Source organism: Aythya ferina (genome assembly GCF_964211825.1).
Source record: "Aythya ferina genome assembly, chromosome: 5".
Classification (NCBI taxonomy): Eukaryota; Metazoa; Chordata; class Aves; order Anseriformes; family Anatidae; genus Aythya; species Aythya ferina.
In genome coordinates, this window is record NC_140301.1 from 27485686 (window position 1) to 27511071 (window position 25386).

The 25386-nt window shown below is 38.2% G+C and overlaps 1 protein-coding gene across 19 annotated transcripts in view; it reads left to right on the forward strand.

Moving 5' to 3' along the window:
* Window positions 1-25386, forward strand: part of GPHN (gephyrin) — a 279302-nt gene that overhangs the window by 76106 nt on the left and 177810 nt on the right. For 17 of the 19 annotated variants that reach the window (XM_084521331.1, XM_084521346.1, XM_084521348.1 and 14 more), the window contains one exon: window positions 3700-3778. The exons of 1 other annotated variant lie outside the window; for it this stretch is intronic. In XM_084521331.1, the coding sequence (XP_084377457.1) occupies window positions 3700-3778 (79 nt within the window). Of the gene's footprint in view, window positions 1-3699; window positions 3833-25386 lie in introns of those variants that run through there. One more of the 19 variants, XM_084521333.1, reaches the window with a different exon arrangement.

Sequence of the window (25386 nt, forward strand, 5' to 3'; positions counted from 1 at the left end):
TGCCAGATCATTCTGACCTTTCTGCCATACCATCAAACACAGTTTCACTTAAAGTCCTGTTCAAAATAAAAGGCTTGCATTTCAATTCAATATTTCAGAGTATACCCACTTTTAAAAAAGATCCATTGTTGATTTACAGTTTCCCAGGCAGTGAGAAATACTTTAAGAATTCTGTTTTATTGTTTCAATCCTTTGTTTACTGTGAAAACTTGTTTTTTTCCCTGTGCTAGAGTTTGCAAGGATGTGAGGGAGTGTGACTGTGCTTGTACGCAGGTCAGTGAAGTACTCTGAAGTGTTCCTGTGAGAGCTGTTAGTCCAACGTCGTTCCACTGAATTATTTCCTTTCACTGGAAACTCTCCCATTGCTACCAATTCTAGTGATTTAGCTGGCAATTATACTCAAATGTTAGTTCTCAGGTGTTTGTGATATTTTTTTTTTTTTGGCTTTTTTTATTTTTTATTGATAAATATTAACCAAACTGTTGGAACTTCTTGATTCTTAAAAGTAGGTTTGAGATTTTTAATATTTATCTGAGGTATCAGTGTTTTCTGATTCTGGCTACAACACTAGGCTAAAAAGAGGCTTGCTTGCAAATTCGCAGCTTCTCAATGTTTTGACTACTACAAAATGAGGAGATAGAGTTGAGGCTGTTTTCAGTGTCCAGATATTTGACTTGAGCTAGTCTTTTTAGCAAATGCTGGTAATGCTTAATTTTGCTAACTAGAGGAAGGCTTTGAGGTTTTCAACTTCATTCATAAAAATGGCATTATAATATTAGGGTTGAGTTTAGACAAATAAGACAAAGCTTCTGGCAAATCTGGGCCTTCATTTTAAACATTTATTTCAAACACATCTTGTTTTATGAACTGTTTGAATTATATGCAGACAAATAACAGACAGTTTTACTGATGAAATACTTTTATATTGTTATTCTTTATTTTCCTTTTTAAGAAAAGTTTTAGAATAATTGTGATAGCATCTTCTGTTGTAGTTGTGATTACTTCCAATAGGGAGATTTGGAGGAGACAGTAGAAAAATGCATCACGTTTAGATCAAATATTTCACAGAATCACAGAATCATTTAGGGTGGAAGAGACCTCCAAGATCACCTCGTCCAGCCTCTGACCTAACACTGACCAGTCCTCCACTAAACCATATCACTAAGCTCTAAATCTGAGCGTCTTTTAAAGAAAGACCCTCCAGGGATGGTGACTCCACCACCTCCCTGGGCAGCCCATTTCAATGTCTCACAACCCTTTCGGTAAAGAAGTTTTTCCTAATATCCAACCTAAAACTCGCCTGGCACGACTTTAGCCCATTCCTCCTCATCCTGTTGCCAGGCATGTGGGAGAACAGACCAACCCCCACCTCGCTACAGCCTCCTTTAATGTACCTACTGAGAGCGATAAGGTCGCCCCTGAGCCTCCTTTTCTCCAGGCTGAACAAACCCAGCTCCCTCAGCCGCTCCTCGTAGGACTTGTTCTCCAGGCCCCTCACCAGCTTCGTCGCCCTTCTCTGGACCCGCTCAAGCACCTCGATGTCCTTCTTGTAGCGAGGGGCCCAACACTGAACACAGTACTCGAGGTGCGGCCTCACCAGAGCCGAGTACAGGGGGACAATCACTTCCCTAGCCCTGCTGGCCACACTGCTTCTGATACAAGCCAGGATGCTGTTGGCCTTTTATTTAATGCGTTAGAAATGTTTGATCTGTCAGTAATGACCAAAACATGATCAACTATTGTTGCTGTTCACGCTGTGTGGTGTTGGCATAGGAGACGTCAGTACACCACTAGTGTCAGATTTAGGACCAGTCAGTAGGCAGGGCATTCTGCTTCCTGTCTCGTTGCTGAACTTGACAAGAGACAAATACAGACTAATCCCCCTAGCTGTGGCTTTTTTTCTTCCATAAAATCTAGAGTGGAGGTTGTTTGCGAGTCTGCTGCTCCCTGACTTGCTCCTTTAGCTCAGCAGTTTGAGATTTTATATTCAAGACTCTTGGGTTCCATGAAGTAGTGGGCCTGGAAATGAAACATTTCTGAAGGCCCAGGATGTTCATGGGGAGCTTCCCTGGCAAGGTAAGTAGCTCCTGCTAGCACTACAGTTAAATTTCAGTTCAGTGTAGTGATTGTGAGTAAGTTGTCTCTGGAGGAAGAAGCCAGGAGTCCTGAACTTTGTTGGCACGAGCAGCTGCTGTAAGCCCGAGGCTGAGAGGCAATTACCTCAGTGCCTCCTCAGCGGCCTTGGGGGGGGTGTCCTGGCGGCCTTGTTAGGCTCCCTGGCTGTTAGAGCGTTGAGGTGCCAAGCAGGTAAACTTGAATGTTACCAACATTTTACAAGTATGTCTGTTATTACTGTCATGTACTGTTAGCTGTCAGGCTGTGTGAGAGGACCCTCCCCGCCCCAGCCCTTTCTTTAGGAGCCCTGTCCTCCAACAGGCCGGCAGACTTCAGGCTCCTGAGGCGCATGGGCAGTGAGGATGCAAGCTGAGGGCTGGCCGGTACGAGCACTTGTGGTTTTGTAGTGAGTTGGTGGGGCTGTCACAGTGTGCATCGTACTCTGTGCAAATAAAGAGCATATTTTGGGAACAACGTGCATTTTTTCGGTGTTGATGATGCACATGAATACTCATAGATGTAAATTGGAGAGAGTATCGCAATTAGAGAGAAGTAGGAGCACGTGTTTTTTGCAGATGATTTGAAATGCATTCCCTTTCGTCAACTGTAAGAGAGGCTGTGTTGTGTATCGGAAAGTAAGCAGTAGTGCATTTCTTCACAAGCTTCGCTTGGTCTGTCAGATTACTTTGCTAATTACAGAAAATTCATCTTTACACTGATTTTGCCATATCACAACCTCTGTGTTCATCAGAAAGTTCGAAGTAGTCAGAAATAAATATAACTCCTTTGAACTGAGGCTGATTTATTAGAGCATTTGTACCAGCACTTTCTTTCAACCTCTCAAATTGACTGTCACATTGAGAGAAATGAGCCCATGTGTGAACGGAGTACCTGTGCTAATACAGTTAGCAAAGAGAAAGGATTTGGAGTTTCAGGGGTGAATCGTATCATTTTTTTTACGTAGTGAAGAAAACAAAAACACACTAATATTCTTTTAGACTTTGTGAAATTTACTGTGTTGCAGTTTCCTTAATTGTTGCAGTAAATAAGGTTGCTTCATATGAACTTTGTAAGTTGATTATAAGCCATTTGGATAGTTTTTTGCTCTTAACTGTTTGTCTTGGCAATTGCTTATATTAAACATCTAACTCATGAACAATTGTAATCTACAATGTTAAACACATAGCAACTCACTGTCTCTGATTAGCTAAAGAATACAGAACCATGCATGATTAAGGATTCTCCTGTTATTTGTGTCAGTATCTGTGTATATTGCGCATCCAGGGTTGCTTTGGAGACTTCGTGTACATGCAGATGTAAAAGTACTAAGGATGCTAGGTTGAAGCTGCTTATTTTTATGTAATCTGTGATATATTGTTTATCACTTCCCATTCAGTTGACTTACCTTAAAATTAGGTGAAATGTTGCTGAAAATCAGACTTCCTATGTGAGTGTCAAATTACACACAACACCCAAAAAGATTATTAGTTAATCAACAGAGCCACATTTCATTCTTAAATTTCCACCTCTTTTGTTTCTCTGTTTTGTTTTGTTTTGTTTTAATTTTATTTCTATTTTTTTTAGTGAGTGACAGTTGCTTCAGGAACCTTGCCGAGGATCGTAGTGGGATAAACCTTAAAGATCTGGTCCAAGACCCTTCTTTGTGAGTATCTGGCTCTTATTGCTAAGCAAAGAAAAGCTTCTTCATGATATCATTGTGAGTAGTTTTGTCATTATATCAGTAGTATGATGTACACTTACTGCTTTGGTGATAATATGTTTGCCAAGTTGTGAGGCTTTAATACAGGCACATATTATTAAAACCATGTTTTCTATCTACTTCTGATCATGAGCTAACATCCAGTAAGCACATACAGTAAAGGGTATAAAGAGCAATCACCAGAGGAAAGAGATTGTATGTCCAAGTATTTCTGTGGAAGAACTATATGTACATTGTCACCCCTCTTTGTTGAAGTAGGAGCCACAAGGAGATTACTGGATAATTGTTATTGTCAGTTATCTTAATGTTAATTTTTTTTTTTTTTTACTTTGTACCTGATTACATACAGCTGATACTCATTCCTTTTTCCACTACTTATTTTGATTCAAGTGTATGGATGATCTACTTTTTTACCGCATGGCAAGACTAGTGCTCTTCATCTGTGTGGTATCTTCCTCTAAAACAAAATTCTATCTCATGAGCTCTGAGCCAGACTTGAATTTTAGAAAACTTTTGTTTATTCTATTCAGTTAATTTTAGTACTGGCTGAAAATGTTCTTGCTAGTGTGCCCAAGTGTACCACCTGTTGTGGAGGGAAGGGAAGGAGAGGAAAAAAATCACATCTTTTTAACAGGAATAATAGTGCATTCATTCCTCAGTGAGTCCTAACATGATGGAGCCTGTATGGCAGCAGAGCACGTTTTTTAGCAGTGTTTGGGAAGTAGTAGAAAAGAAGGCATATTTGACATCTTATTTCATTTACAGGTGATTTTTAGTAATTGAAGTGAATGCAGAATGTTTTGTCACATTGACACAGATAAACGGCATTATGCATGTATACATGCATTATTGGGAAACTTTTATGTAGTATATTTAATATATCATAATTTATGCTTCCAAAATGATAGAGGTACAGGGGACAAGTAGAATTGTTGCTTGAGATTCACAGAATGAATGAAAGAAGAATTTTTATAGAATTTACTAAATTTTAAGTGTCAAAATTGAAGGACTTCATTTTTAACCTGAATTTGTCTTTGAGGTGTTTTATTTTCCCATTGATAATTGTATGTGTTGTTTTGAGCTGCAAGTAAGCTTATATGTAGCACACAGTTTTGGTTTTGCACCTGTGGAGATTACCTTCAGAAAGTTACTTTTGTTGCATTTGGTGTAGAATGATTCTCCATGCCATTTACAGAAAGTGATGAAATCTTCCAGTTTCCTGCCCTGAACATAATTTACATGAAGATTGCAATATATTATTATAATCTTTAAAATAAAATAAATGGATTTCTGTTGCTTATGACATAGAAGTGTAAGTGACTGCAAAGTACCCCTTTTTATCACTGACTTTGAAAGATTGGATACAGTCAAAAACTTCCATTAGTTATCAAGGACTGTTATGACATTTCTATTGTGTGACAGGAAATAATGCAAGAAAAGTCGGCTTCTTTCTGCCTAATGATAGGACTATATATACTTGGTTTTGTCTTTCTAAATTGACATTCTTGCAGTTTTAGTACTGAGTGCCTATTAAGAGTTCTTGCAAGATGTTGTAATTGCGTGAATGAGTCTTCAAATACAAAGAAGTAATCCAACATTTAAGGCTGTATTATTCAGCCCAGCCTTCTGTATCTGACTTTAAGGTGTCATGGTTTCTGAATCCTTCATGGTGCACGAGAAATGCAAAAGGATAATATGGGGCTGAAGAATGACTGTCAGTCAAAGAGATGTTTTAACCTTTTCTGAAATAAAATAAAGTTTATTTTAAGACTTCAGAGTATTTGGCTAAAATTTTCACCTGCAGCGGTTAAATAACAAAATAACATTTAGTTCATCCTCTTTGACAGTTTAATATCTACAGTTTAGGATTTCTTTGGTGCTCATTCACTCTGACTGTAGATCAACTGCCTCTTTTCTTTGTAATCTGATATATCTCATACCAACATCAGATTTACATAAAAAAAAATCTGGTGCTCTCTCTGTGAAGGCCTCTGTCACTTGAAAGGTTTGGAGTACATTTGTAATGTGTGACACCAATAAAGTAGTTTAACAAAGAGAGTGCAAAAGTTTCTAGGTTCATTAGCATATAAATACTTGATTGGCGTATACATTTAACAGGAGTTCACATTAAGAGCAGATAGGCTTGCAGTCAGGGTAGAAATACAATATAATACACCTAGAGCATGGTATCAAAAAAAGTTTGTGTTTTTCTATTAGGATGGTTTGATACATCATATAAAATACATTTTTGAATAGTGTTCATCTCTTGTGAGATTTAGCTCTTTGTTACAGTTTTCCAAACTGTATTGGCATCTCCCTTGTTTGTCACTTCTAGCTCTATCACAGACAGAATTTCTCTTCTGTTATTGCAGAAAGCTGTCAAATGGATTCTTTTTCTGCAGGGCTGGAAGTGTGGCTTTACATTGAAATGAGTCTCTGCACTGATAGCATTGTAGGGTTTTTGGATTAGTGTCTGATTTATATCAAGTGTGCTTAATTATCAGGGCAGTTTTTTTTCTCCAATTGATTTCCGAGCTAGAACTGTCTGGACTTTGTAAACCTGATCTGCTTTCAATTCTGTCATCCTGGGTAATAAAGGCTCTGCTGCCCAAATTAGGAGACTGAGTCTCTCTGTCAGTGAAAATAGAAATGCTGCTTAAGAAAAAAAAAAGCAAACCTATCAAATAAACATAAAATGTGGAGTTACTGAGTCACTGTGGGAGGAGGAAGCATGCAACAACACTACACTTAAATCTCATTTTGTAGTTAATTACAGAAAAGTTGAATTTCAACAAAAAGTTGATTAGAAGCTCAACTGGAAAGCTCATTTGAGAGTTCACTGCTATTCTTTATTCATTGCATAAGCTGATGTTGCTGTATACAACAGCCAGTTTAGGAAACAAAACTTTAAGATACGGAGGTGTGTAGGAGAACAGCAAGAGAAGACGAAGTGCGGTGCGTGACATGTTATTTCATTTAGAGAACAACACCGGAAAAGATAAAGTAAAAATTGCCTACAGAATATACAAATTATTAGAGATTGTTTTTGGGGGACTGATGAGGAAGAACTAGTTCACTTTGTAGCAGATGAGACTGGATAGTTAGAAAATAATTCTAAATGTCAGGATGGTAAAGAAACTAGAATCTATTTCTGAGACTGTCAGGGAAAGCTGTGCAGATCACAGTCTCTGTATATCTGATGTTATGTATGTGTAGAGAAGGAAGGAAGGAAGGGCAATTTTCTTCCTTTCTTCTATTAAAAAGGAGTGCTTTCTGGTAGCTTAGAATCAGCACAGTTACAAAAACCAGGTAGAACTTAGTATGATTGCTGTATAGGTAAGTTCACATTGGTATGAGCATTCAACATTCTGATTTGGCTTAGATGATGCATGCACTCCAGCCCTTTCTCCCATACAAGTAACACAAAAAGATATTTAAAATTTTGTATTACAGAAGGGGAGCTTTACCTACATGAGAAGACGATAGGTGTCTTTCCATGAATGGTCCTAGACGGCAGAGCTGCAGACAGGCAGCGTAATTGTAGGAAGTAGACTGCTTGTTCTTACATGATGGAGCAGATGTTCTTCAAACTATGTTGGGTTGAGGTAAAATGCAGTGGAACAGCCTAAGATGCTAGCAAAGTCATGATCTTGTGGGGAGATCCTTGAGGCTTTGTAGCAAGGCAGAATTCCTCAAGCTGGTGCTCAAGTAAAGACAGAAAGTTGAGCAGTTCACTTTGTTCCTTGCTTAGGAGCAGGCTGAACACTGCCCTCTTTCTTCCACTCCTTCTGAGCAGTGGGGATGGAGAAGAGAAATGGGCTAGACAGCATTCAGTATGGCCTCCTGAAATTCCTCCTAGGTTCCTTACTACTAAATTTCTTCTAACTGTAAGTTACTTCAGATGCATCTCTGAGGCATGAACCATCAGATCGTTAGAGGATTAGGTTTATACCTCCACCTACTTCAAGCAGAAAATCCAGGTGTAGACTTTGCCAAGTTATAGCTCTTTTGGTCACTTTATGAGATGCTCCTTTCAGCTGTAGCCTATATGTAGACACACAGTTTATAAAATACTTGTCTGTGCAAAAAGGAGGATGCTTTTAAACTTCCTGTGCGCTTCAGTAACTGCTGCCACACATATTCACTGATATGCATTTGTTTTAGGAACATCTTAAGAGATTCTTTGAGATGAACAAGATCTAAGAGATCCTGAATAATTTCCTTCCTTCTAGGCAAACTGACATCGCATCTGAACTGTGTTTCATATCTCCTTCGGATTAGCTGACTTTAATGAAAAGATGGGATATAAGACAAAAAAGGGAAAAATAGGTAACTTCAGACAGGAGATCCGAAGTTGTTTTCATGCCTATGTACTGCAGAAACTTTTTGGTTTTTTTTTGCTTTTGTAAAAGCTGTGAGAAGCAAATGTTATTCACCCTCCATGTAACTGTATTAGAAAGACAACCAAAACGTTAATAATCCAGGAGTTAAACAGGTCTGCATAAGAAACTCCTGGATGAACACTGAATTCCATTTGTCCATGGGAGAACACAGAAATCTTACAGAAGTCTGTGTCACTGGCTTGTTGTACCTAGTTTCTCCTCACATGAAATACATCTTTTGGAACGAATTATGAGAGTATTAGAAGTTGTCACTCAATCTTAATGACTGAGAGCCAGTCCTCCGAAGATGAAGAAAGGAATTCTTGAAGAACTCTGATCATTTATCTCACTGAAGACATAAGCTGTGCTGTGGGTTGGAGACCTGATAAATACAGCGTTAAGTCTGTGGATGTAAAATTTGACAGTGTCTTCACTTGAAGAAAGCTGTCTAGCAGTTGATGATTTTTACCCGCAACTGTATGAACAAGTCCCCAAGTGTTTCCTACAATGTTTCATAAGGGACTCGCTGTTTAGGCATACTGATTATTTGAGAGAAAACCACTCTTCAGATCTTTTTTATTACACTTCAAGAAAACAATTTTCTCAATATACAAGTGTCCTTGGCAGTTTGTAGCAAAAATTGCTCGTGTTGCATGCATTTTTTCTACGGCTCTTTAGGCTTAATGGCTTATAAACCTATAGCAATGCCTAATCCATCTGAAGCAAAACCTTTGCAGTCTGTGGCAAAGCAAATGTCACAAAAATACCTACCTTTCTTAAGCACTTAGTAACTTTCAACTACTTATTTTTTACAGCTTGCCCCAAAGGAGTCTTCTCTAACCTCTTTAAAGGTCTAAGTCAGTTTTATCTACAAATAGTAGCTACGTGCACGAGAAACTTGTCTGCTCTCCTCATATGGTTTCCAAATTCTGCAAAAGAATTTTCTTCTGTTTACTGCAGCAGCGCTCTGCAGTAGCCTGCAATTCAGAATTTGCTGAGCTGATCAAGGACCTGAAGAAGTTGCTGCGGAAGCAGAGGCTGTGCAGCCCCGGTGCTGAGACTGGCCTGGGAGGTGTTGCTGCGAGGAGCGGGTTGTCGCCTCCCTGCCATGGGCTCATCCCTTCTCTGCTGGCTCTGCCCGAAGTGCTGTAGCCTAGGGCCTTTCCCTAAATGTGTTTGGGGAACTCCTGTGCTTGTGGGATCTGTGACCGGTCATCTTTTGTGTAATGAGAAGGTTTTTAATCAAATGGATTTCTCTTTAATGGAGCTGTCTGAAGAAATGTTTCTTTTCTCTGATTTGTTCTGAAACCAAGTTATAAATGGATAAGTGTTGTTTGTTGGAACAAACAGATCAGCAGCAGTTAGGGAGATGTACTGTCTTCTTCATATGCAGAAGATTTGGTACTGCTTCCACAGATTAAAAACACTAGAATGGTTCACCTTAACTAAGAAATAACTCGTGGTGGAGGTACACAGAATGAATAGCAAAAAAAAAAAAAAAAAAAAAAAGCCAAAGAGACAGCTATTCACTGTGTAGTTCAAAAATTGTGACAGGAGGAACTTCAGACAACAGGTTTAAAATGACTAAATGTCCATACTTACTCAAGGAGATCAGAACTGAATATTTCATAATTGAGGTAACATCATGTGGAAGCCTGGAGTAGAGATGATAGATAAAAAAGGGATTCGATTGATGTGCCTACTGTAGCTATTAATCATGCACGTGCAAAGCTCCTGATCTGAAGATGGCAACAGGCAGGAAGTGTGTATCAGAGGACAGGTAATGCTCCATGTTGTATTTATTCCCTAAGCATTCGTTTCTCGACACGAGAAAGAGGGTACCGAGTTGTGTTGACCTCTAGAATGAGCTGGTGTGGCAGTTCTCATATTCTTATTGCAGGTGTAGTAAATTTCCTAAGAACTGGAGCACATGTGAACTTGGAACATTTTTCTATGAGGTCAGCGAAGACTTGTCCTTGAAAGTAGAGCAGGCTTCCCTGACACGGCTCAAGTTAAATTTGGAACTCCTAGTAATGGAGACACTCCCGGCACAGGAGTTGTAATAATTTATTACAGGGAAAAAAAAAATCTCTCCTCTAACCTCGCTACTAAAAATGACTAAATGCTCTTCTGAAATGCTTTTTCTTCTGAAAATCAATTGTGAGCTGACTCCCGGACAGGAGTGTTTTTGTAGGACAGGATACATTTTGCCAAAGCTATAAATGCTTGAAGGGAGTGTCTTCATTAGAGAAAGCTTCTATGAAATTTGTGTATGTTTCTGCACTATAGATTAAGTTAGCAGGGAAACAAATCAGCTGCTGCTGAAAGACTGTAACAGAACACGGCTTCAGACGTAAAGGAAGTCTTTGCCCCACATCTCAGTAATGATTCTGTCATTGAGGTACAGAAAATTGCTGCTCAGAGATGTTTTTATGCTTATATGCAATACTACTCCTATTTAAATTCTAGATCACTTTCTGAATTAGAGTTGTCCTGCCATCATTTGTTCTTAGGGACTCTTTAAAATCACTTTATTTTTAGGACTGTATAACAGAAGCCTATACAGACGGTGGTTTAAGAAGGAAGAAGTATATTTATCACACAGTAATCCTTGTGTTGTTTTCCTGCACACTTTTCTTACCGTCCTTTAATATAATTTGAATTTTACCATGGATTCTTCACTTAGTGCCTTTCCCCTTTATCTGTGCTACCATGCAAACAACGCAAGCATAACCAGGGCATAAGTGTATTTTCTATGGATGGTGATAGCCTTGATGTTCAAACTGACACATCAAGGAATCAAAAACTACCTTAGCTCATTTTCTGCAGACAGTTATTTCAAAGAAACACACTCATACTACAACATTAAATGCTTCCTTTATAGTTTAATAATTCTTTTTAAGCTTTTTGCCTTTTCTTTAGCTGCAGCATCTCTATTTTTACCTCCAATTTCATCCCATTCACTGTATTTTAATAAAAAATCATTCTAATAGAATATTCTATTTATTTATTTATTTTTGTTATTGAATTTAGACTTGAGAATGTGTCTTATCTGTAAAGTTGTATTTTTGGTTGAAAAAGCACTGTTTCCAATAAACTTATTTTTGTTGTCATTTTCAGATAGTTGATGATATTAGGAAATTCAGGGTGCTCTTGCGTATTGTTTGACTGACCATGATTGCATTACCCATTTAAAAAATTCACATTGAGAGATCTCTTTCTCCCATCTTCATTTAGTATGTTGCTCTCGCCGTCACAAGCATTCTGTACGATTAGCATGCTCTATACCATGCTCTTGGTACCATATGTCGAAACATTCAGTAGCAAGTGTTCAACGACAAAATTGATGATGGGAGGACTATTAAATGCCAAAACACAAAACTGGAACGTCTCATTTTCTCCATTTTAACAAGCCATATTGCATTTGTTCCTGTGATTTTATTTTCTTTTTAAAAATATTTTATTTATTGGTTGGGTCTTTTTCACTACTGTGTTCCATTTTTCCAAGCCATGTGCTGAAAGATACAAATGTGCTTGAAAAGTAAAGATTATTTTTAGCAGAAACTTCTCTTTTCTGCTCACATTAAAAAACAACAACAACAACAACAAAAAAGCACCACACCACCATGTTTATCTAAGAGAGGCTGGAAAGACATTTGCTATAGGGACAGGGTAGTGAGATGGAAAGATTTTTAGCACAGTGGTTCTGAGATGGCTGCGTTGTTGCTGGCTGTGAAGCAGAGCGCAGTAGCACAAGCAGCTGCTGTGTCTGTACCATGCCTGTAGCTCTGGCTGTGCTGGTTTTGTGTGCGTATCCTTCAGGAAACTCTGTATTATGCATGCTCTACCACATCTGCAGTGCTCTGAAAATTAGATTTGAATACATTTTAATTCAACGAATCCTAGCAGTTTCATTAGAACTTCATTTTCATCTAAACCTCCATGATTTTCAGGGCAAAATCAGAGGCTTCAGAAGTGTCATCCTATTATATTTCAAGTTTCTGTTCCAGAGTACAAACCATTAAGAAAAATTCCAGGATGCATTTATGTTTTCATTAATCTTGAAACTGTCCTTTATTTTTTTAAGTTAATTGGGCAGTATCTACAGACTATTATTTGGATACAGTTGGCTTAAAAAAAAAGAAAGCATTATCTCGGGATCTTTCAGCATTGAATTCCTTCTGAAAACAAAAAAGCAAGAAAAATGCAAAGGAACACAGTTTGTATGTTTTGGTGTACCTCTTCCTGGCTAAGGAGTGAATGCTGCCTGCCACAAGCCTTAGGCAGATAGCTTTCAAGGGCCGTTCACAGTGTGGGTGGATGAAGGAAGACTCTTGACAGACTGATTCATATTTTTAACAGTAGGCTCCGCATTGTTTTTCAAAAGTTAGCAGCATCACAACTACATGTTCAAGAAATGAATTTGTGGCCAAAAGGTAAGTAAGATAATAAAAATTCATGTCCCAATAGTTGGAGTATGCATGTGTACTTCATTATTTTGCTTATACATAAGCATTTGTAGTAGATGAACTATTAAAGATTTGGAGGTTTCAAACCTATTTAAATTTTACATATTTTGCAGTTGTACAGAACATTCAGTTCTGCATTGTGTAAGAATTTTGTGAAGTGTATATTTATGAAATCAAAACTAAGAACTTCTTCCCTTTTTGCTACTTTCTTAGTCACAGTGTGAAGTGTGCCTGCTTCTGCCTGCATGGTTTAGCAGAGCATTTTGATTATATATATACGAAACACAAATACTCCTAAGTTCTTTTAAACCTAGTTGGAAGACACATAATCAGCTCAAATTCTTGCTCAGAAATCCCAGTTACAGCTGAGTGAATTCCATGCTAGGAGTTTTTGTTTGTTTGTTTGTTTGTTTGTTTTCTTCTTTTGTCTCCCTTCAGGGTACCATTTGCAGTTCCTCTTGTTCTGCCTTCTCCTACACACACCTCAAACTCCAGTCAGTCCTTGCACTCTCAAGCCTCTACTTAGCCACTTTATTCTTTGTGCTAAACAGAAGGGTTTGATTATGTTTTATGGGAAGCTTAGAAATGCTTACCATGCACAGGAGCTGGTCACAAGTTTTATTACCTTTGACTTGGTACACTTATTTTCATGGTGTAAATGAGGAAACAAACCTTGTGTGTGGAGCAGCGTATGTAGATACACAGAAGCTATTTTACAAATATTGATAGTAGGTCACATTGCTACCATGGGCTGAATGAGTATCAGGCTTCTCAGGAAGGTTTTGTCATAATTTTTGACTTCAGTCTCACCATGGCTGCATGGTTATCAGTATCCAAGCTTTCCATTAACTCCAGCTTGGATATTTCTGCATAGCTTAATACACTGACGTTTTGTAAAGGGATAGAACTAATCTGTGGCAATGCTAGCAATACTTAGAAATGCCTTTTTCTTTCTATTTCTGTAACACAGTCTCTCTTAAATATCTTCTCTTAAAATTTGTTTCAGTGGCATCTCAGCTGAAGATTGGAATTACTTTCATTCCGCCAATGAACCAGTTTTATCAGTTGTTAATATTCTTTAGATTAATTAGAACTATTTCTGTCCAAGTCCTCATTTTCTTCAGCTGTGGATAGACAGAATAATGAGAACTGCCCTCCCTTATTAGCTGAGAGTTCTTTAATTTATCAGAGGGGTGTTTATTCTTCACATTTTTTCTTTCTTTCTCTGTGTTCCTCTTCATTAGAAGTGGCATGTATACAGAGCTTTCTCAAGTCTGTTATTTTTTATTGTTACCTGGGCATATAAAGTGTTGGTTCTTTGTACGAGTTTTGTTCTTCTGCACAAGGCAGTGCACTAGCTGCAGGTTCTACCAGTTCTTACTTTCTCAGATTATTAGATACTGTAATAGCAAGCTATTGTCTCACCATATCGTCACTGTAATTACAGAATCATCTAGGTTGGAAAAGATCATCAGGTCCAACCATCAACCTGACCTACCGAGCTGCATCACTAAACCATGTCCCTTATAGCCCCTTCCACACCCCTCCTATCCAGTGGGCTTCAGAAACCCACTAGAATTGTCAGTGGAGTAGCAACAACAGCTCAGCAATCATTGAGCAAATATTATTCAAAAATACCATGAAGGGCAAATTTTGAAATGACATATTTGGGTAAGAGCTGTGGCTGTAAGTATATACACAGAGGTAGGCACCATTAGTTTCTACAATTACAGTATCCCAAAGGGATTTGTGTTTCCTGAGATGCAGATGAATTGAGTAATGGCAAAGTGCAGCCCCCTGAAAATTTCATGACAAGGAGAAGGCTGGTATACGTTTTCCAGAAGTAGTGGCCTTTCCTTCAGCAAACAGGGACTCCGTCATGGTACCTTTCTATCGTCCTTTCTATCTCCGCAAAGGCTGCTTGAGGAAATGCTGTCATGGAAAATCTTTTGACATTCTGCTACTCTGGAAGAGGACTGAATGTTCAAATAACACACTCATATATACCTGATACCTATCTGCACTATTCAGATTTTACATCTGCTTCTGGTGCTGCTACATTTTAAAAATACATGGACAAAAATACCAGCTCGAGTTACTGGTCCCTAGCCTGATAGGTTGCTTTGTTGAGTTCAGCAGCAGGTCTGCCTCTATTCTATCTTTTGAGGGTGCTCTGGTAACAATCTAGTGGGAGAAAAGAAGCCACCTCCTCCAGTATGAGGCTACAGGAGAAAAATCTCCCAATCCCTGGAGAACAGTATTGTTCTGTATGTTCCTCAGCCTTGAGAGAAGGAAGATAAAGCTTGAAAGGTTGTGTGCTGGACAGGAGGCAGAGATTGGTCTTGGAGAAATTGTTAAAAGTGAGTCATGTTGACCAGTACCTAATACTCAAGAGCCTTTCTGAACACTCAATTCATAGCTAGAGTTCGTGTTTTCAGGCAGTAGAAAGTAACACTTTCTCTGACTGGTACTATTTATTAGCTTTCAAATAGAAAGATAAGTCAAGAAATAAGATCAGATCTTGTTTTACAACTGCTATTAGTATAAAAATCTAATAGTGATGTCTGTGTGTGTTTGTTCAGTGCTGCTTGTGATGAAGAGAAATACTGAGAGATAACTTAAGTGTTTAAGGGATCAAATAGGGCTAAAAATACCAAGCGAGCCCTAGGTCCATAAGGAAGGAAAAAGTGCATAAACTCAGGGATAAATATTTTGTATTTGGCCAGAAAAATTACTGAAATGTTGAAAATGAAACTAAGCTGTGTAACTAAAAGAAAATGTAATACTTGATTTCATCCCAGTGTGTTCTTAAAACCTTTCACTGAGAAACATTGTTAAAAATGTTATGATGCACAAATGCTTTCACTGTAATTGAATTGCATATTCTGGTGAAAATCTTTCACCATTAAGTTACCAGGTAGTTCTTAACCAAGTTTTGTAAGAACTCAAACTGATATAAATGAGTCAAATTTCCTTAACAGATAATTTGTTTGTATAAAGTTCTTCATTTAAATCATTCTTGTGGAAGAGTCAGCACACTGTTCCTGATTACACTGTTACAACATGTGGCGTATTATATACGTATTATCTAAATTGTATAATTAATATAAATTATATAGTGTCGTATTAATACCTTTCTGCCAGATAATGCTAAGCAAGCATACAGGTGCTGTCTGTACTGTGAGCCGTCTGTTTGTAACATAGATGTCCTTATGCTGAGTACCAGCCAACACGGCTTTCCCTCTCAGCATGGTTTATTAGTTGTGGCTCAGTGCCACCCTCGCTGTGGTACAGAGTTGGCTGTGATCGGATGTGGGATGCTGCTATAGCTGTCTGAAAATAACAGATAGACAGACCCAAGATTTTTTTAATTCCTTCATCTGCTACTTTTAATAGTTCATTTGTTAATAAAACCCCTGAGAATCCTACCAAAAGAGGTAATGAACGTAGTAAAAATAATTAGCAAGCTTGCATTAGAATGCATCATTCAGATGGCTGTCGCTAGTAGCTGTTCAGAGTTCAGATTATTATTTTAATTTATTTTAATGAGAAGGCTGCTAGTGCTTTGTGCTTAACTTCAAAGTTATCTATTGCAAAGTTGTGTTATAGACTTCATTGCTCTCTAAAACAGATCTTTCGAATACTGTGGAAGCTTCCTGAAGTGTTTCTATAATAGAGCTCTCAGCTGGCTTTAGAAGGGGGACAGGAAGAGTCAATAAAACTCCAGTATTGTAAGAAGTGTCCCTTTGTAGAAGACGAAGATGGCGAGCTGCAGATAACTATTTCTGGGATGGAAATTCTGTAGGTACTCCCTGGCTGCAGGAAGTACTATGGGGAAAATCTTGAAGTTCACAGTGTGAAATGATTTTTGGAGCAGGTCAGCTGCAGATAAGACCACAGAAATAGGAATCATCAGATGCTTTGCTTGTATTTCTTCTTTCATTTCTTCTCCAGCAAAGAACACATGCCTGTTGCATAATGTTTGCCTGTTAACAGACCTCTTGGTTGTTGCATGTGAGACAGATATGGGCCAGAAAAAAATGAGGAGCCTGTCAGTATGTGTCAGCTTTGACATGTACAGTATGTTTGGCCTACTGTGGTTTTCACAACCTGTTCAGTCTTTGGCCATTCTGTAAAGAGTGTCAGCAAAAATCCCCAGTTAGTGCTTAACTTAAATTGCTTATGTGTGCATAGGCAAAAAGAAATTGTTTAAAGCAAAAATAAGTACCTTCCAAACAACCATGTATCACTGCCTTATCTTTCACAGAATAATTAATAGCTGCAAGATCATAATGTTATATTACCAACAGTATCTGTGTATTATTCCCACTGAGTCATTGTTTCTTCATCTTTTTATTTCCAAACACAGTTCATTTTACAAATCAAAATCGAATATAACTTATTTGCTGTCAGCGTAAACTCAACTTGAAAATTTAAAATCCACCTGCAGCCTGTACAGCTTTAGTGGTGTGTTGGGCAGAATTAGAGTCATTGTGCTCCCTGGTAAAGCTGAAATGTGAGTTAAGAGACACAACAGAAAGGTAACCATGCAATGAACATTTTTAGGTATCAGGTAATCAGCTTTGACTTTCTTTCATTTATAAAAGGCTTGTCACATTGTATTTATTCACGACTAATTATTTTGAAATTGGTACAAGTAGGTTTGTTAGAGGATACTTCTACTGAATATTTAATTTTCCTTAATTAAGATGAAAGAGGATATTCTGTTCTTCTTGGTAATGCACCTGTAATCCAAGCTTCATAGCATGAAAAGTCATGTTTTTTTAAAAAAGCCATTTACTGTAATTATTGTTGTATTTATGAAGATAACTAAATGTGTACTGGTAATTGTGTTTCTCCCGTCTGAAGAACACTGCTGAACTTGGAGAAGCGTGCATTCTTAGCAGCTTAAGGTATGGAGGCTCTGCAGCTATGAAACACATCTTGACACTTATCCGCGGTATTACTATGCATCAGTGAGCATTTAAAGTCAGGTGATATGGCTGGAGGAAATCTGAGCTAAAGCAATGACTGTTGTTGTGGAGGAATAGCACCGCTATTTGTCCTGATACTGTTTAGATGCAGATATAGCTGACAGTACAGCTTATTTTAAAACAACCTAGTAAAAATCTACCCGTTCTATTCTACATGGGATGAGGGGTGAATCTTATAAGAATCTGGAGTCTTCTGTGCGTTTGTTAGTCTACTGACTCCCTAGATCTGTCCTTCAGGTTTTCATTGGAAGCAACGGTCTGATTAGTTTAGTTTCGTTTGATTTGGTGGATATATATTGAGCCTTCTTCTCAGGATAAGCCTTATTCTTTCATTTCTTGGCTTGATGGTACCCATATACCTGAAAGTCCTTTGATCACAAATACAAATCCAAGATAAAAGCAATCTTTAACCAGAAACATACACAATAAAAGCACGTACATATATATATCCTTATTAACTAAAGTTCAAAAATTCTGCTGTGAGCTGGAATCAGGTTTCTTATTCTCCAGGGAATGCTGCAGCCAACAGGATTGTATGCTTTTTTCCGTGTAGTTTTCTTCCTTCTGCTCATCATTCAGGTCCTTTAGCTTGTGCTCCCCGCCACTACAATCTCTTCTCTGTCTGGCGTGGTTTCACCCTGATGGGCAGCTGAACTCCACCACAGCTGCTCTCTCACTACCTCTCTTCAAAGACAGAGGGAGAAAACACGATGGAAGGTTCAAGGCCTGAGCTAAGGACAGGAAGGTCACTCGCCAATTGCCATGACAGGCAAAACAGACTCAGCGGAGGAAGATTAATGTAATTTATTGTGTATTACTAACAGACTAGAGCAGTGAGAACTAAAAGCAAACTAAAAACACCTCTCCCCTCCCTCTTCTACCTCCTTCCCCTGAGCGGTGCAGCGGAATGGGCAATGGGGGCTGCGGTCAGCCCCTAACGCTTCATCTCCACCACTCCTTCATGCTCCCTCTCTGCCCCTGCTCCACGCGGGGTCCCTCCCATGGGATGCCGTCCTTCCCGAACTGAGCCTGCAGGGGCTGCCCACAGGCAGCAGCTCTTCAAGCACTGCTCCCACACAGCTCCATGGGATCCATCCCCCAGGAGCAAACTGCTCCACGGGCTGCAGCTCCGGCCCGGGGCCTGCTCCTGTGGGGGCTCTCCATGGGCCGCAGCCTCCTCCAGGCCACATCCACCTGCTCCACCAGGGGCCTCTCCACAGCCCCCAGGGGAACTGCTGCTGCCTGCCTGGAGCACCTCCTGCCGCACTGACCTTGGGGTCTGCAGGGCTGTTCCTCTCACATTTTCTCATTCCTCCAGCTGCAGTTTACAGCAGTTTTTTCTCTTTCTTCAATCTTCTCTCCCAGAGGCCCAACCAGCATCACTCCCATAACTGACTCAGCTCTGGCCAGGGGCGGGTCCCTTTTGGAGCAGCTGGAGCTGGCTCCGATCTGGCATGGGGTAGCTGCTGGGCTTTGCTTGCAGCGGCCACCCTGCTAGCTCAACACTACTAAAACCTTGCCATGTAAACCCAATCCACCATTTCAACTTCTTGTTTTGGAAATCTTTTTTTCCCAGACTACTTATTTTTTCTCCCAGACTTCCTTATTATTTTGTTTTCTTCTGCATCCCTCTTTATTTATATCCCTCCTGCCATGACTCCCCAGTAATTCTGTCATCATTCGCTATCTCTGTGCCTTTGAACCATATTTTTTTTTTCAGATTTGTAGTCATGATAGCATTTTATATATATATATCAAGGTTTAAATTTTCTCTGAAATCTTACTGTTATTAAGAAAAAAACTACAATAATAGTATTAGAGTAAGGACAGAGGAATCCTTTCAGTATTGCAGTGGCCTTGTCAGTGTGATTTCTGACTTTGTTTTCTGATTAAAGAAAATAAATTGATCTTCTCTTTCATCTTGTTTCTTCGGATGCATGAAGTGTTGTGTTATTGTTATGTAAAATAAGAATAAATCTATTATACTTACATTTATTTTGATACATTTCTGATATACTATTGGAATCATTCTTCTGCTTTTTAAAATTTCCTGTGTAAGACTTGACATTCTCCTGAACTTTTGTCTTCTCTTGTGATGTATTTCTGTCCTCTCTTATGATGTATTTAAGGTAGAATCTTTTAAGAATATTTTAGTTTCCTAAAAAGGGTTATACGGAGTACAGGATCAACAGAAGATCTTGCTTCAGTCAGGAGGCTATACAGTGAATATTCCATTTTCTATCCTGAATATATGCTGTGCCCTTTGGAGCCCCGACAGAGTGAGCATTCTGTTGCTCCTCTAATACACGTAATCTCAGTCTCGTCACTTTCAGCGTTGCAATCTTTGTACTTCCTATGTTTATAAGAAATATATACAAGAAATAAGAAAATACAGGTATTCTTGTAATAAATTTGCCTAACATTTGCTATCATTTATCCTTCTAAATGATCAGTATTCTTTAGCAATCTATCCTAAAAACCCATCCTAAAAGTTGAGGTTCAAAAGGATAATATATTTCTTTAATAAATTCATTTTCATGGCCGCTTGCTATGTTTTGCTTTTGTTCCAGTTACCATCCAGGAGTCTCAGATACTGAGTCATAGATACTATTACTTCATATGATTTTTATTGTTACAGTACCTCAGTGCCCTAATTGTAAATTAGAATGTGGCTGTAATAGTCTCTGTGTAATTACAGAGCATAGGAACAGTGCTGAAACCAAAAATTTACAATGTCAGACAAAAGAAAACAGAGGTAGACTAAGTAAGCAGGAGATCACGAGAAAACAGCAGTAGAGTAACGTTAGCATAGTAAACAATGTTCTTGGTTTGCTGGAAGCTTAATTCTTGACAGATATTTTCAATGGGCATTGTGGCAGGAAAAATATGGTAAAGGAGGAACTTGAAATAAATTAGTTTGAAGTATGTTTATGGACTAGGTTCCTCCTAGGTTTGTTGAGAAGGATAAGGGGATTAAAAAACCCAGTGGGCTGCCAGGCTTATTGTTGTGATCGGTTGTGCAGAGTCCTGCTGGCAGTCAGTAATTAGTGGCATCTCAATTGGGGTCAGTCCTGGCATCAGTACTGTTTAATACATTCTTTAGTGACCTGGATGATGGAACAGATGCCACTCTCACCAGCTTTGCGAAAGACAGCCTGGTGGAGTGGTCAACACGTTGGAGAGCAAGGCTGCTATTCAGAACGACCTGGGCAGGATGGAGAAGCGGGCTGACAGGAACCTCATGCAGATCAACAGAAGCAAATGCACAGTCTTGTGTCTGGGATTGAATAACTCTAAGCAAAAATAGAGTACAGGTCACCTAGCCAGGAAGCAGCTCTACAGAAAAGGAGCTGGGAGTCCTCATGGACAAGCTGAACATGAGTCGGTGGTGTTATGCATAGCAGTAAGGCAGCCACCAGCACCCTGGATGTGTTAGTGAGAGTGTAGCTAGCAGGTCCAGGTAACTGGGTTTGTCCAGCGTGAAGAAGAGAAGGCTCAGGTAAAGTCTTTTTCCCTGCCTGTAACTGCCTAATTGAGGACTCAGAGAAGATGGAGACAGACTCTTCTCAGAGACGCTTAGGTAATGGGGTGGTGGTCAATGGGCACAAGTTGGAACATGGGAAACTGACTAAATACAAGGAATTTTGCTTTTTCTTTTTAACCACAAAGGTGGTTAAACACTGTAGCTGTAAACCCAGAGAGGTTGTGAAATCTCTATCCTTGATGTTCAAGACAGGAATGGGCAAGTCCCTGAGTAGTTTGACCTCACTGAAGCTTCCTTGAGCAAGGGGATAGGCTATGAGATCTCCAGAGTCCCTTCCAGCCTGATTTACTCCATGATTTAAAAGTGGGCATTGATTGCAGGTGTCAGAGTCATGCTCATGAATGAGAGGAGAGCGTGGCCATGTGTTCATAACTATTTTTCATAGTTCAGAATTATTTTTTAAGTTAAAGCAGAACTGTTTCTTCAAAACTTGAAGCTAAACAGAAATTTCTAAACCAGTGTTACACATAATTACACATATTCTGGCTTCAAGTGAAGTAATTTTGTCCTGGTTTGTTTTGCTTTTTCCTCTGGGAAAAAACAAAACAAAACAAAACTGTAAGCTTCAATGCAGACAATAACCTAGTATACCTTAAATAGATACAAACTATAGTAATAGCACAACAGTAAGAAAATTTGCATTGGTAATCTCATTGAGTTTTTTGAGGGCCACGTATTTTCAGATTCATTCTGAAGGTCTAGTTTGAATTTAAAAATATGTGCACTATTGTCACTTTTTCTTTAAATACATAAATTGTATGTAAGAAAAGCACTTTCTTTTTTTTCAGATGTATCTAAAAATGGCCATAATTAAAGATAAGTCTGCAACCAAGTATAAAGTATTGCTGGATTTATGGCTTCTGATATCTTTAAACTGTTACATGTGAAGAACATTGTTGCATACTTTTTTTTTTCTTGATTTATTTCTTCTCACTTATATTGTTTCAAGGAAGAATTAATATTGTTCAGGTCACAATTGAAGCAATAGTTATGTGTGAATTGTATGGAGTTAACTAAAATCTGCAGGAACCTTAAGTTACTGATAGGTTGTAAGTTGAATTTGACATAAGTTCTGTTTGTTTATTTTCTTAGAAGTCAGATGGGAATTTTCTTCATTTCCTTCAGTAGAACCAAAATTTTGGTTTTAGTTGTATGGGCTGTTCCAGCAATTATTATTATTTTTTGGTATGTGTTTTAGAACTTAATTACTACTCCACATAAATAAACTATAAGCATGAAAGAATACATATTAAAAAGAATTTATAGATTAATTAAAACTGTACATATGTAAATACCAGATAATTATAAATTATAGCTTAATAATAAATTATATATTAATATATTTGATGTTGTTGTGGTTTTTTTGATGCATAATAATCTTTAAATATCTAAACTATTGACTTTGTGTAAACAATTAATTATGAGAAGTCATCTGACCTGTAATCACATTGATGTTTCCTTCATGTCTTTTCTTTGCAAATACTTTAGATGAATGAGAATTTCATCTGAGAGTTTCTGTAGATTGGAAAAAACTTGGATGTAGGAAGAAAATTACAGTTTCTTACAGTGATCTGAATGGATTCTAGTCATAAAGCCCGGGTGTCTCTGTATGCAAATTCATGTATTTTTTAGGATATTCATGTATTTTTTAGGTCTGTGAGGGGCATGCATATGCTCTGCTGCTGTTAGTACCTTTTTACAGGTAGAGTTGTCCTAACCGTCTTTGAATTCCCTTCTGCATTGTGGCTCTGCAAGTGCCGTGCTAAGTATTGGTATGTTTGTGTTGGTGGTGTTAGTCATTGGCGACTGGTAGTCAGGCGTATAGTCTTATGGTTGTTCTAGGGGTACAGTGGAAGCAAAATCTACATTGCTTAATGTTTTCTGATGTGACTCTACAATACCAGTTACCGTGGTATTTCAGATGCCTAGAAATACATCTAAGCTATCTGTGGTATTTGCCAGTAGTATCAGTATCAGTAGGTATTTGCCAACTGCTGGATGAGTTTCTTTCAAGGCTACTCTAGTATGTATGAAATTGATTGTTAGCTGGAAGATGACACCAGTATGAGCGTGCCGGAAGCTGGGATGTCTCTGTTCCTTTTAAAAAATTTTGAAAACCTGTGTGGAGTTGTGATTTGTAAAGACCCTGTTATGTGACAGAGACTTCCAGACTACATTTCTGCTTTGGAAGAGAGACCCTTCTGTCACTTCTGCTATCTTTATGCAAGTTGACCATGGCTTGCTGTCATGGAATATAAACGACTACACTTGAAGAAAGTTATTTATTTTACAGATATATAAATGCCATGTTTGTTTTCACTCCTCTTCACCTATATCAAGAGATTTGATCTAGAGGCATGTTGAGGTTATGGGGGACACTATGGTCACTGTCATCTGAAGAAATGTGATGGTGTGTAATGTGCTCAGTAACGTTCTACAGTCATATCTTAAAACAACCCACCAAACAAAAAAACTTCAGTCATCATGAGGTGGGTTACCCTTCTTTCTAAATACCTTACTTGTAACAGAACAGTAATAAAGAAGAAATGGCCTTCGGCAAAATAGAGACAGAGGGAATTGCTCTATCTAGCTTTAATTTTTACTTTTAAGAGAACATCACACAAAATAGATGGCAGCAGAATGTAGCCGATCATGACTTACAGGGTGACTTACAGCTGCAAGTAAAGTAAACAATTTCTTTTCACAAATGGATTATGTTTGTGCAAGCTATTTAGAAATACTTTTATTTTTAGTACTTGAAAGAAAGAAAATGCATAAATCCACACTCAAAGACCTCTAAAACTGTCAAAGGTCCGGATGTCTCATTCCTACCCCGTGTCTGAATATTGAAAGGGCCATTTTTAATGAGTTGTGACATGAATAGCGGAGTCAATAGATCAGTCGTTTTATATTGATCTCAAAACATTTTATTGGCAGTTATTATATACAAAGAAATCAGGGAATGATAACTACAGAAAAGAAAAATAAGAGCACTGAAAACCCTTATAGCTAGTAATATACAAAAAAAAAAGCACAAATAAATATTTTTCAAAAACTTCAGTTTGGAACTTACAGAAGTATTTTACAAGCAGCTGTACAGTACAGATATTGACTTCAAAGATAACTGCATGTTATCTGGAATGGCGATAACTGTGTTAGACATGGAATAAAATGTCACTTTCAGTATTGGCAATAATGCTATTTGTCTGTAGAAGGTTCCCCCTAGGTATGAGGAAGGAGGGATCGAGTTGTTCTGTTATATGACTCCATTCTCTGGCTGAACAATTGTTTTTTTCATTCCACAATCCCCAACCCATAGCATACACCACATATCTGTTGAGTCGGGACAGTAATTTAAACACAAATTAGTTCTCCCATTTAGGCCACACATGGCTATATAAATGTGGGAATATATAATATATATAATGTGTTTAGGAAAAACAAAACAAAACAAAACAAAAAAACCAACAGCAAATTCTGCCTCTGAATTTAACTGTCTAGAGAAATTCAGACAACAAAACTGCCATTAATCATATACTGGATTCTATTTGTGCTTTATATCCTCTAGAATATGGTGGAGATAAATGAGACGTTAGAGCTTTGGGAGGGTGAAATACTGTGAAGAATTATTTTGTCCTAAAGAATAACAACAGTGTTTTGTATCTCTGCATCCTGGAATTTCAGAGACTTGCAGTTTGTACTGTTTTTAGACACAGATGTTGTAGGAAAGGAGAATGAACATTCATTTCCAGTGAATTGTTTAGAATCCAGAATGCAAAAAGGAAAAAGCACTTTAAAGTGGTGGAGCTTTTCTTTTTTTTTCTCTTTCTTTTTTTTTCTTTTTTTTCTGGGCCTTCATTATTTGATTTTACACAAGTCACTGACCCTGTAATTAGCCCCGTTCACGTATGAATGCCGCTCATCTCTGTCACTCCTTCATGACACTTCAGACACTACCATTCATGTAATTTCAGAATTGTAGGATTTAAAAAATATATATTTAAAATTTATGACAGTCTTCCATATGCTCTGTGATTTACTTAATTGTGAAGTACCAAAATGATCAAGAATCCAGAATGATCAGACTATTTCCGCATATTCATATCCAGGTGTTTTTCTTCCTGAGTTTGGGTCGTCCTGCTCTTGTGTTTAGTCATTATTG